General features: G+C 48.4%; 2 protein-coding genes across 11 annotated transcripts in view; one reads left to right on the plus strand and one right to left on the minus strand.

Annotated features, from left to right (window-relative positions):
* Positions 1-739: 739 nt before the first annotated feature.
* On the minus strand, positions 740-6,917 carry CBY1 (chibby 1, beta catenin antagonist). 6 transcript variants are annotated; one of them, XM_065581052.1, is made up of 6 exons: positions 6,780-6,917; positions 4,366-4,485; positions 3,637-3,742; positions 3,438-3,553; positions 3,181-3,225; positions 740-1,604 (listed from the first exon to the last, which is right to left on the minus strand). In XM_065581052.1, the coding sequence occupies exons 2-6, from the start codon at positions 4,441-4,443 to the stop codon at positions 1,524-1,526; spliced, it is 426 nt and encodes a 141-aa protein (XP_065437124.1). In that variant the 5' UTR covers positions 4,444-4,485; positions 6,780-6,917; the 3' UTR covers positions 740-1,523. The 6 variants fall into 6 exon arrangements, with proteins under 6 accessions (XP_065437124.1, XP_065437113.1, XP_065437127.1 ...); XM_065581041.1 differs by having other exon boundaries at positions 6,775-6,904; XM_065581055.1 differs by having other exon boundaries at positions 6,734-6,824.
* Positions 6,918-7,032: 115 nt separating this feature from the next.
* FAM227A (family with sequence similarity 227 member A) overlaps positions 7,033-12,775 on the plus strand; it is a 52,943-nt gene continuing 47,200 nt past the window's right edge. For 4 of the 5 annotated variants that reach the window (XM_042843546.2, XM_008179304.3, XM_008179306.4 and 1 more), the window contains exons 1-3: positions 7,033-7,165; positions 9,272-9,426; positions 11,659-11,744. In XM_042843546.2, the coding sequence (XP_042699480.1) occupies positions 9,300-9,426; positions 11,659-11,744 (213 nt within the window). In that variant the 5' untranslated portion in view covers positions 7,033-7,165; positions 9,272-9,299. Of the gene's footprint in view, positions 7,166-7,267; positions 7,393-9,271; positions 9,427-11,658; positions 11,745-12,775 lie in introns of those variants that run through there. The other variant, XM_008179305.4, reaches the window with a different exon arrangement.

A 12,775-nucleotide genomic window follows, 5' to 3' on the forward strand; every position in this document is an offset into this window, starting at 1 on the left:
CAACCTCCCCCCTAGCGGCCTCTGCTGCCCAGTTCTGCAACTCCATCAGGGCAAGGGGCCCTCGCCTGCGCCCCAGCCTAGCTGCTCTCTCCCATGCTCCATCGCTGCTGCCCCACACCCGCTGCACAGCCCCTAGCCTTGCCTTTCCTCTCCACCTCTTCCATCTATCAGTAACTCCTAGGTGGCCTCCTCCATTGCCCACTGCTTCCTGGTCCCTCTGCTTCTAAAGGCTCATGTCCCTAGTTTAACCCTGCAGGTAACAGGCTCTTGCCCTGACACCTTGTGAAGTGGGTATGCAGAGGGAAAATTAGACCCCGGCCCTCCCCCACTTGCTCATCTCCTCTGCTGCGGAAGGAAATGACCAGTAGTTGTGCCATGGCCCGTGGAGGAAGGGCATAATACATCTCTGTGAGATGGAGGCAATGTTGAGTTAGTGTATAGGGCACTGACGTAGGACTCAAGAGACTGGCTTTCTATTCCCAGATCTGCCACTGACCTGCTGTGTGACCTTAAATGAATCACTCCACCTGTTTCCCCTCTTACCCTTTGTCTATCCTATGTAATCAGACTGTAAACTCTTCAGGGCAAGGACTGTTTCTCACTACATGTCTGTGCAGCGTCTAGCCCTCTGGGGCCTGCTTTCAGTTAGGACTTATAGGTGCCCTATATATATATATATGTGTGTGTGTGTACACATGTGCCTGTAACCTGATCCCGACCTTCGCAAGAATGTAACTGATTCACAAATGTGATTTGTTTTAATTTTATACAATTTTTTAAATTTGTTTTCATTTTATACAAACGTAAGAAACACTCAGGAGAACAAACAATTCCAGAAACCCACCTGCCAACAGCAGGAAGCAGAGTTAATGGTTTGTACAAAAATAATAATAATAAATATCTGAAAATGGAAAGACTATTTTAGTTTAGGATGTTATTTGATTTTTAGAACAGGAGTCAGGGGAAGGACCAATCTGCAGCTTGTGAGATATTCGCAAGGAGACCCATTCAGAATCTGCAAACCAGAGAGACTAAGGCCATGCACATATACAAAGACATCTTCCCTACCATCCACTCATAAATACTCCTCTGCTCACAGTATAGAAAGGACTCTTGCCCAGCACTCCTTGAGAAAACAGATTATCAACATATGCTTCCATCAACGGCTCTGTGCCTTGAGTGGCAGGTCTATAGAGGAAAAGAAGTGTGGAGTGGTCTGGGAGAAACAGATGTTCATCACTACAGAACATGTCCTACAGTGACTTATCAAGAGCATTGCAGCAGCTCTATGGAGTAGTATAGTAGATCCTTCTGATTGGAGGCCCCATTAACATTTCAAGCCTGGGAACTTGGCTACCTGTCCAGCGGACAGTAATATCACCAAGTGCTACCAAGACAATGAAGCTGCCCCAGCCAGGCTTTAGGAGCCCTTCAGCTTTAGGAGCCCTGCTTGCAGGGGTGACGGAGAATTCAAACCAAATTCCCTTGCTTGCCTGTCCCCTAACCCCGTTTCTTGCTGTTGTTCACTTCCTCCTCCGGCTGTGACTCTTCAGGTCCTCCAGCTCCTTCTCCATCAGATGGGACTCAGCTGTGGTCTCAGAGAGCTGCAACCAAAAGCAGGCAAGAATAAGAGTAAGAATAATCCCTCACATTCCCATGGAGTATTGTTTTTATAAGACATACACCAGAACAAGGAAAGTACTATCTAACTTATATCTCTGAAGTCCCTTCAACCCAGCAGGATCCCTAAGCACTTTACAGACATACACTACAGATACACAGGCACCTTTGGGGTGGAACTCAGCAGGTTCTGAGTCTGTAACATACTATACAACAGCTTTAGGAAGAAGTGAGAAAGAGTTTCCCCAATTAATACTTTGGATTTCACAGCATACTGTGTCCAAAGACCTTGCGTGAGGGTAGAGAAATATCACTCATTTTACAGAGAGGGAAACCGAGGCACAAAGGTTCACTGAGTTGCCCAAGGCCACCCAGAAACTCTATGGAGAGCACAGATCTCCTGACTGTGCTTTAACCACAAAAACATCTTTCCAACTGAAACTGCAGAAGGAATTTAGGGAAGGAGAATGTAATTACCCAAATTGCTATTTCGTCAGGATGACATAACGCAGGGGTGGCCAAATCGCAGCTCTTTTAGAGTTAAAGTGCAGCTCACAGAGCCCCCCACAACACTTCCATTCTCCACCTACCAGATGGGGGGTGGAGCGGTGCGGCTTGGGGCTTCTGCTATAGACAACTGGTGCCTGAGAGCGGGGGGGGGGGGGGGGGGGGTGTCACAATTTAAAGGTTCACCCCCCCTCCCAACAGCTTGAGTCACGCCCTCCCAGGCACACCTCCCTCTGAACCTTAGGGGTTCTCCCTGAAACTCCCAGCTGTATGTCACTGCCTCTTCCCCATGGCTGCAGCTCCCAGCTTGCCAGCTCCAGCAGCTGCTGTGCAGGGAGAGGGGCCCAAAGGCACCATGTGACCGAGCAGGATCAGCAAATCCTAGCAAAGATCTGGGGGGGGGGGGGGCATGTGACCCCCACGTACCCCCCTCCTGCGCACTGCCTCTGGCTTCTGTCCAGCAGGAAGGGGGAGTCTCAGGGCTTCAACCCCATGGAGTGCACCTGCCAGGGCTTGGGGCTTCAGCAGGACCGGGCTGAAATCCTGAGACCCTGCCGCAGGGCAGAAGCCCCTATCCCCAGCAGGCGCACCTCAGCTCTTGAACTTCTGAAGATTGACGTACGTGACTTGGAAGCTCAGTAAATTTGGCCGCCCCTGACATAGTGGTTAACATTCTTACTTTGTTAAATAGTTACCATGTTTCACTCCAGGAGTGGCTGCATTTTTTTCATGGAAGCGGTGATCCCTGTGTATGGCTGTATTTCAGTTTATAATGGTCTTTGGGGTAAAAGACTATATGGAGATGAACGATCTTTTTCATTACTCTTGCAAAAAGGGAGGCCTTATGGAACCTAAGATCTCAAGTGACCATGAATGGTCAAGGTCTTCATTTCACTGACTGTGCGGAAGCCCAACAGTGACAAGCAGATGCTAGAAGGGAGATGAGAAGAAGATACTAATGTACCAATAGAAAGTGGAAAACACTCAAGTATGGGGGAAGTCTTCCCATATCATCCAGATGTTCAGGCCCCTCCTTTCAAATATGGTACTCACTGTAATCCAGCTCTTCTGCTGAAGGGACCTTGACCACCTCCTCCTCTTGGGGAAGGAAGTGGATGAAGTCAGTTTTCACTCTTGCACAATCACTACCGTTGTTAAGTGTGCCTAACAGCGAGGTAGGGCTCAGTGGGAATGGGAGCAGGGACACAGGTTGGCATTAGGATCTGTGTTTTTGGGATGACCCAGAGCTCTTCACTCTGTCTCGGGGGCATTTCTGGTCACTTCAGAGAAGTGAATCTTCCCATCCTCACCATGTCCAGCAGGATATCCACTTTCAGACGCAGGAGATTGTTTTCTTCCTCCAACTGCTGGTTCCGCTTGCGCAGGCGCTGTGTCTCCCTGCGATCCCCACTGCTGCTCCCTGACTCTAAAGGAGAGACAGTCCAAAGTTATAATCATCAGGTAACTCCACAATCCTCCCAGACCAAAGCAACAGGAGCAGCTCCTCACCTGCTATCCATTGGCCATTCTCAAACTTCAGACTCTGTCCAGTGAGGTTCATGTTGGGAGTGCCATAGTCCAGGCCCAGCTCAATTTCACGAGTCGATCTGTCCAGCTGCAGAAAGAATTCAATGTTTTCTAGAATTTTCATTTTTTCTCTCCATACTTTCCCTCACACCTTCACTTTTCCTAAAGTGACTGGCATTCTTGTGAAAGGTGCTGTACCAGTGGCCATAGAATCTGACGTCCTATTATTAACATTGCACATGCTTCTGCAGTACAAGCTTCTGTCTCACACACACCTATACAGAGTCTCCTTCCAACATACGTCACCCCTGAACTAAAAGAGCTATCTTTAGGGATATGAGGGGAGTTCATTCTCCGGGGCCTACTTTATCTTTGGTGACAACTGTAAGGAAAGTCCCTGCCCCACTGTGGTCAGTATTAAAAGCACACAGAAGTTTCAGGTGCAGTGAATCCGGCTTCTGAATGAAGATGGAGTGAAGTATGCCACTAACTAAACATTCCACTCCTGCTCTCATTATCCAGCCATCAGTAAGCAGTCATGATTCTGGACCAGAAGAGGAAGGAGAAACAGATGGGAATATAAGAGAGGAGGGGTGGGGGAAAGTGTCTAATATTGTGACAACTCTCATGACAAAGTAACATTTCTAAGGCAGACCACCTGCCCCTTGTTATTAAAGGGTTGATAGAAGATCCCTAGAACCCAGTACTTACCGAGTGCAGGTTGGAGAGAGAGGCTGATTTCCTAGGAGGAGTTTTCTTTGGACTGAAGGTGTTCCCAAAGAGAGGCATGGCTTTCCAATCTCCAAGCCTGCTCACCTCTGCTGCCCTGCCCTGTTTTCCAGATACAAGGATAAAACATAGAAAAAAAAACCCCTCAGACGTTTCTTATCTATCCAACCTCACACCGCAGGATGATTCCCTATGGAATACTTAGGATTTCCAGTTTGTTGGTTCCAATTTTCAGTATTTATGCTTAGACAAATTATGGCCTTTAAAAAAGTAAAATGATAGGATATATTTAAAATCACTGTTTAACTCTTCTTAAGACCTAGGGATGAGCCCTCAGTGAGCGAGAATCTTTTAAGCTCTCTCTAGAAAGTGTCTTCTTGAGTGTACATATTGTAATTTTAGAGTATTTTCAGTTACTATTTTATAGAAACCTACTGGTTTCCTCAAATATTTGATCAGCTGGGGATTTTATCGATTTTAATCAGTTGTACTCTAAAACCAGAAGCCCCAAGTACATTTTCAGAGCTTTGTTCAGTCCCACTTTAAAAAGAACAAAACTTCTATATGAAGCATTCACCCCGGAATAGTCTCATCTGCCTGTAGTAAGTAGTCCCTTTAAAGGGATGTCGTCACTGCATGGTTAACCCAGCCTCTTACCTGGGTTTTAGTTCTAAACCCCATGCTGTCACCACAATAAAACCTTTGACCTGCTTTTGGAGTGGCTTTGAATCCAGATTTGCTTGCCTGACTGGGGGTTAAAGCTTGGGTTCTGCTTTAACTCAGGCTGTGACACACCCACTCTGCAGTATGAATGCAAACTGTAACCCAGGTTACATAATTTAGGTACTACTAATCCTTCAGTGCCTTCCCGTAATTCCCCAGGATTGGATTTTCTTCACCTTCTATGCAGGGCAGAGATTGGGGAGAACAGGGGAGCATTGCCCCCCCAAACCAGAGGTGACATGGAGTCACGTCACATCTCTCCTCTCCCCCGACCCAGATTTCTGTCTTCCATTTAGCATAAAGGTTTTCAAACCATGTGACACATCACCCTGTCCCACAGTTTGAAAACTATCACCTCCTGCCAGGAGCTGGCAGATCGGAAGCTGGAGGGAGCATCTCGTGGCAGCCGGGCTCCGCTGGCAGGGACCAGTTCCTGGGGGTGTTGTTGGTCAGTGCCAGGCTCCTTCAGGGCAGAGGCAAGAGTGCGTCAAAGCGCAGCCTGGAGTTGTGCCACCCACCCTGCCTGGGGAGCGCCTGGCCGTGCAGAGGCAGTTCAGCTTGGGGAGCAGGGCAGGGAGGGCTGCTGGGCTTCCAGCCAGTACCCTGGCTCCCTCAGTGTGGAGAGCCAGGGCCCCAAGCAGTTCCCTCCAGCTTCCGATCCGCTGGCTCCTGGCAGGAGGCGATAGTTTTCAAACTGTGGGGCACTTCCTCCTAGGGGGATACGCCACAGTTTGAAAACCTCTGTGCTAAATGGAAGGCTAAAATTGGGGGTGGGAGGGAGGGGCACATGACCCTGCATGCTCCCCCACACGCCACTTCTGCTTCCCTGGGGCCTGGGACCCTGCGTGTCCATGCCCCCCATGTCACCTCTGGGGGGCATGTGACCCTGTCCCCCCCCCCCACCCCCAAATATAGTAGTCAAACTACATCTATTCTTCTATGTAGTCTCTTCTCCTGCACCAGAATTCACCTACCAGTTTCTGTACATTGGTTCAGTGTTTATATCCTACGTTCCATGGGGCCTGCAGAGTCCCAAGCTGGAAGTGCTTTAGTTTACTGGCTTGGCAGGCTTGAGAACACTTCCCCGGGGGGGCCCAGGAAGGACAGATGGGCTCTTCCACAACATGCTACAAAAGAATTGCTTGAATAGCTCCGCTTACTGCAGTGCTAAAACCCCTGGGATACGCCCCCAGAAATCCTCGCGCCTAACCCAGGCTACTGCAGTGCCAGTGTGGATGTGGCTACAGGGGTGACAGCTGAGTAGGGCTCAGCAGGGTGGACGGTCACATATGGGCGTGGCTAGCCCAGGTTCCCAGATCCGGGCAGTGAAGACGCAGCCCTGACTCACTTCTCCCTTTGAAACCCTGCGGCCGGGCAGCAGCTCCCCCGGGAGGCCTCAATGTGCCCTGTGTCTCCGCAGAGGTCACCCAGGAGCCGTGCAGCGCGCTCCCCGCGGCCCCTCCCTTGGGATCTGGTCACCCCCCTGCCTGGCTGGGGCTGCTACAGGGAGCCCGTCACCGCAGCGACACGCGCGTGTGTCTGGGGGGGGGTATTGGGGTGTCAGTGGAGATTGTGGACATTGTCTCTTTAAATCAAAAACGAGGCTGAAACATCCGGGTCCCCCTACCTTTCTAGTACCCGCGCGGCGGGAAAGCTCATAGTCCTCACCTCACCTGCACCACTCTGGCCTTGTAGCCCACCGCCGGCTGTCTTGCGCATGCGTATCTGACGCCTTCGAAGTCCGTAGCTGTTTGCGGAGGCGGAACGGGCCATACCACCTCGATGGAAGAGGGTTAGGACTCTACCACTGGGAAGAGGGGAAGGCCGGGAACTGGTAGAACGTTATTCTGTATAAGGGCATACGTTAAAGTACATCATCTCCACAGGGATCTGCTCATGAATGGAACGATCCGTATTCAGCACCCCTGAGAGTTCAGAGATATGAATCGGTATCAGATGTCAGACCCCCCCCTTCCCCAGCCCGGAATGGTAGTGTCGGACTCGCCAGTGGTCACGCGTGGGGAGACTCTGAAGCTAGACAGTACCATGGAAGAGGGAGGTGAGTGCGAGCCAACGGCATTCTCTCTCTACCTCACCTCGAGTTCCTTGTCTCCCTCCTCCCCCACCCAATGGGAGCGGTCCCTCCCTTCGGAGTGCGGAGGAGAATGGTTTACGCCGCAGGGTTGCCATGGTGATAGAGGGACGCCTAGCGAGGCCAGATATAATGATCCCGCGCTGGAGACTTCTCCCGCCTAGCGCCTCCTGGGGGCTCCCGCAAGCGCTGCGGTGAGCCGTGCGCGGGCAGCACCCCCCCGGCAGGCTCCTGGGCGGGCGGGCGGCAGCGGCCGGGGGGCGGGGCTTTCTCCCTCCCGGGCTGTGTCCGCGCCCGGCGCCCCCCAGCGGGGGTTCAGCCGCTCTCGGCGCTGTGAGCCCCGCCCGTACGAAGCAGGAGGTGACGTTGCGCCCCCGAGCGGCGTCAGGAGGCGCTGGGAGCCCGGGCGGGGCTGGCGGCGGGGTTACAAATCCCTCCTGCGCTGAGGCTCTGCGCTGCAGCCGCTGGCAGCCCGGGGGGGCTTTAGGGGCCTTTGTAGCCTCCCAGCTCCGAGCTGCTCCAGGGGCTGAACTGGCAACGTGGGCAGCCCGAGGGCTCCGTTCAGTTCCGGCAGCCTGTCCGGGGCTGCCGATGGGCAGGGGAGGAGGCGCTACCCCAGTGCCCCCTGCCCCGTGGGGCCTGCGTGTACCAGCTCCAGTCTGGCAAACAGGGGCGGGGGTGACACTTGAGACACAACAACCAACCCTGCCATGTCCTAGTCCAGGGGTCGGCAACCTTTCAGAAGTGGTGTGCCAAATCTTCATTTATTCACTCTAATTTAAGGTTTCACGTGCCAGTCATACATTTTAACGTTTTTAGAAGGTCTCTTTCTATAAGTCTATAATATATAACTAAACTATTGTTGTATGTAAAGTAAATATGTTTTTTAAAATGTTTAAGAAACTTCATTTAAAATTAAATTAAAATGCAGAGCCCCCCCCGGACCGGTGGCCAGGACCCGGGCAGTGTGAGTGCCACTGAAAATCAGCTCGCGTGCCGCCTTTGGCACGCGTGCCATAGGTTGCCTACCCCTGTCCTAGTCACTTCCCAAAAAGATGTGCTTTTGAGGAGCTGTGGTGGTGGTGTAGCCCTGTTGGTCCCAGGGTGTGTGAGACACAACGTGGGTGAGATAATAGCTTGTATTGGATCAACTTCTGAGGGTGAAAGAGGAGACAAGCTTTCCAGGTCGCTCCTCTTGAGACCTTCAGCTCTGGTGTTGATTAAAAGTTCTTCTCTTTCATCAGTAGAAGTTGGTCCAGTAAAAGATATTATCTCACTCACCGTGTCCCTCTTAAGGAAACTCATTTCATCAGGACAGAGGGCCACTTCTCCACTCTTTCCTCCTAACCAGCTGCTTTCCCAGATTCTCAAATGGGAATTATCTTGGTTAGTATTTTCATACAGGAACTCTTGACACGTCTGCTTGCTGCTCATTCGCTGGAGGAATGCCCAGACATCTCACATCATACCCTAAAAATGCTACCAAACCCTGATAGTTTAATATCGCCCTCCTTCACTCCAAAGTTTCTCTGACCTTCCACACATTTCCCATTTATTATTATTTATTATAGTGTTATAGGTGTGTAAGGCACTGTACAAGTAAAGTATATAACAAAGTGCCTGCCCCAAGGAAATTACAGTTAAAATTATAAAATTAAAATATACAATAAAATTGTATTATTATAATACAAATAAATACAGTGTATATATCAGGGAGAAAACAAGAGGTCACAAAACAAGTGTTATCTGGAAACATCTGAGCTTGCTGAATCCTTACTTATGCTTTAAAACATAGCATTGTTATGGGGAGAATCGTCCTTCAACGACCTTCTCCCACTCATCTGAGCCCCACAAATCTCCTGACCTTTCCACGTGAGGTGCAGTGTCCTTACTGCCTGTGGCAATGAAGAATTATCAAGAGGGATCTCAGTACGAACCCACTCAAAGCAAAATCCAGCAATGTTTGTCAAAGGGCATTTGGTTTTGAAGGCAGTAAAGTGGGAGAGAGGAAGAAGAAAAGAGGTTCTATAAAAATATTTTTGTAATGGAAATGTTTTGTCCCCACTTTGCTAGGAATTAGTTTATATTTTGCACTGGAAACATGGCAGCCTTAAATAATACTTCACCGATGAACCCATTCCAAGAATTTATGGGGGTATTGCCCCTGCAACAAGCAAAGGAGACTGAGAAGTTGGACATGCAGCAGAGCCTAAATGAGAAACCTTCATGTATCTTCTGCCAGTGAACAATCAATGCTAGAAAGTCACATACTGTGTTGCTTATGTAGGCCAAGCTGTATGCCCAGATGGGCACTTTGTGCTTCCACTCCAGCCAAGCCCCTTGCCCCCATCCCCCACGATGGGCAGAACTCTGATTTTGATAAACAGTGGAAATCAAGCTTTTGGGGTTTCTAAAATCAGTTTTGGGGTTTTTTTGGTTTCTGATTTTTATCAACATCAATAGGGTTCTGTTCAGTGTGTGGGTGTGGCAGCTAAGGGCTCCACTAACCCTAACTGAACTCTAATGATGAGGTCACCATCTCACCCTATATCCTCAGTGACTAAATAGGGATTTTAATGGAAATCAGGGTTTTCTAAGTTTCTGACTTTCACCAAAATCAATAGGGTTCTGCCCATTGATACCTAGAGGATTTCCTGAGATTCTGGAATTGATCCGATGTGATTTTCAACAATGATCATGTTACAGACACACAAAGAAATGTCATTGAGTTGAGTGTGAGGGGTTGCTTCACTTGGCCAACTAAACATAACTCACCACGGTTTGGGCTGTTCTAATAAGGGCATGATGCTGAGATTTCAGCAGTTAAGAACTGCTCAGATGCAGGGGAAGGGAAAGGTAAGACTTGATTTGTTTCATCAGCACTTGGTTTGTAATAGCCCAAACTTGTTGACTGTCAGTAAATGGTTGGGGAGATTTTGCTGTTATATTTCTTGATGACTGGCTAATGTATTGTGCTGTGAAGGTTATTGTGACATCACTCAGGGTACACTCTAGACTGTTGAACAGCTGTGTCCCCTCAATTCTCCAATCAGAGGTGCCTTTACACTGCTTTGCTGGGAGAACAACCACTCCTGGCCAGTTCACATACAGCATCTAGCATGCAAAATCACTCCTAGCTGAATTACCAGCCACTCATGAATTCCATACAGGGCGATACCAGCAAACTCCCAGTCCCAGACTTTCCCCCAGAAATGTGGCTTATATTGCCCAGCTCTCTACTGGATGATGCAACCTCATATAAAGTCTGTCAATTCATCAGTAGAAAATGATATGCACAAACCTTGTTATCTCAAGCGGAGGTTCCCAAACACTTCAATCCAAACACACTGGTTTAGACAAAACAATAAAACAAGTTTATTAACTACAGAAAGATAGATTTTAAGTGATTACAAGTAAAGAGGCATAAAAGTCAGAATTGGTCACAAAGAAAATAAAAAGATAAAATGCAAACTAGTATGTAACTTACCAAGCTAAGTAGATTCAAAGCAAAGGTTTTTCTCATCACCTGCTCTTTGTAGTCTTTAATGGCTGGAAGCTTTTAGGCCTCCCCCAGTTCAGTGTCTCTTCAGGCATTGTTGCTGCCATGAGCAGAGAAGTAGAGTAGAGAGGTAATTTGTGTGTGTTCTCTGTTCTTACACCACTCCCTTCTCTTTGAGGATTATCTCCAGCTGGGGTTCAGGTGATAGCCGGTCTGTTTACATGGGAATCCCCAGTTCTATTGTCAATATGTAAAGTTCTTGCTTACACCTTTCTTCCTGCCAAAGAATGGCCATTTAACTAGGTGATGGTCCCCTTGACTTTGTTGACACCAGGCTAAGGTGTTGGTTGTCTTTTCTTTCTGATGAACTTGTTTGTGCCTGCTTTTCTAAATTTGGATCTGTTACAGCAATATTATACAGTAGAATCTTGTAACTTTTTACATACAATTTTGCCACACACATTTTACCAGGACAATAATGTTCAGCACGTTGATTTTTTGAAGTGATACCTCAATAAGGCATACTTAGTACAACATTTATCATGGTCTTGTAAAAAGGGTGAACATGGGGTACAGACTGTATTTATTGGTATGGAATGTATTTTAATGGATGGCAGGGTGTCTACAGCCTATGAGAAGCATCTCTTTGAGGCAAAATCAAAATATATATTCCTTCCATTTTAATTTTTCAAGGGCTCCCCAATTTGCCAAACATTTTGTTGGTAGTCCAAAGTCTGCAGCTCCACTGTATGGATACCAGTTGCAACGGGTTTGGAGGCTTTTCTGAAAAGATTTGGATTGTGTAGTTAGTGAGATGAGTCAGGGCTGCAGAGACAGGGGAAACAAGTCAAAGAGGGAGAATCAGAGTATCAGAAAAAGAGTAGCAGCATGATTTTTTGTCTGGTTTGTTACACCTATTAATATTCTCCAAAGAGTTTCCTTAACATACCTACCTTCTCAGTGTGCCCAATTGGCAGTATGCAGAAAGTGAACCAGAAAATTGCACATTTGCGACTGGAGCTGGAGAAATTCCACACTGGTGACCTGGTGAGTAAAGACAGTTTGCTGCAGCATATGCAAGGAAAAGCATAGACTTAGTACGCCTGGGGGAATTCTGCGCCACTGTGCACACACATAATTAATGAGCCATGCATATTTTTATTTTTTTGTACAGAAAAAAGCTTCTGCAGAAAAGTTGCTGCGGTTCTGCCTTTTGCCCACCGGCGGGTGCTGTGGCGATAGAACACAGAGAGCCTGCAGAGCCTTCTTTGCAGCATCTGTAGGGCCAGTTCAGGAGACAGGGACTATGTGGAGACAGACAGTGTGGGGCTACTGGGGGGTCAGACATGGGCTCATAAAGGCTAGTGTGGGAGGACAGACTGGGGCAGGGGCTCAATGGGAGTGGAGGCTCAGGGCCACAGGGGGAAGGGAGGTGCATGGCCACATAGTGATGGGGAGGGGGTGCAAAGCCACATAGGGACAGGGGAGTGGCTCAGTGGGGGCACAGAGACACAGGGGCAGGGAGTACAGGGCCATGTGGGGATGGGGGAGTGGGTGTCGGAGTGGGGGTGGAGGGACACTTGTGCTTGACTGAGAGAGGCTAGGAGTCAGCAAGGATCTGCATGGGGGAAGTTCCCTAACAGTCCCTTGCTGTCCCCCCCAAAAAACTCTTCTATACTTTTCCTAGCCATACCCAACAACCCTCCAAGTTCACACGCAGGCTGCTTCCCAGCAATTATTTCCCTCCCCCTCAGCTCCTCCGTTACCCTTGACTCCCCCAGCCTTTGCACAGCTTCTGGGAAGTGCAGGAAATATGGTTCTGTATTGTAGTTTTAATGAATTATTACTCAGAGTTCTGTATTAATATGCCTAGTAAGGAATTTATTTGTCAAAAAGCATTTTCTGAATCTTTTTTTGTTGTCTGTATTGTTACAGACATACTTGCTGGCAGGTATTTTGAAATGAATGACCAAAAATAATTGAAACTGGATTATATTGTGTTATTTTGAAAAATAAAATATGCAGAATTTTGCAGAATCTGAGAATATTATTCACAGAATCTTTACTTTTTTGTTGCA

This window comes from Chrysemys picta, chromosome 1 (assembly GCF_011386835.1).
Source record: "Chrysemys picta bellii isolate R12L10 chromosome 1, ASM1138683v2, whole genome shotgun sequence".
NCBI lineage: Eukaryota > Metazoa > Chordata > Testudines > Emydidae > Chrysemys > Chrysemys picta.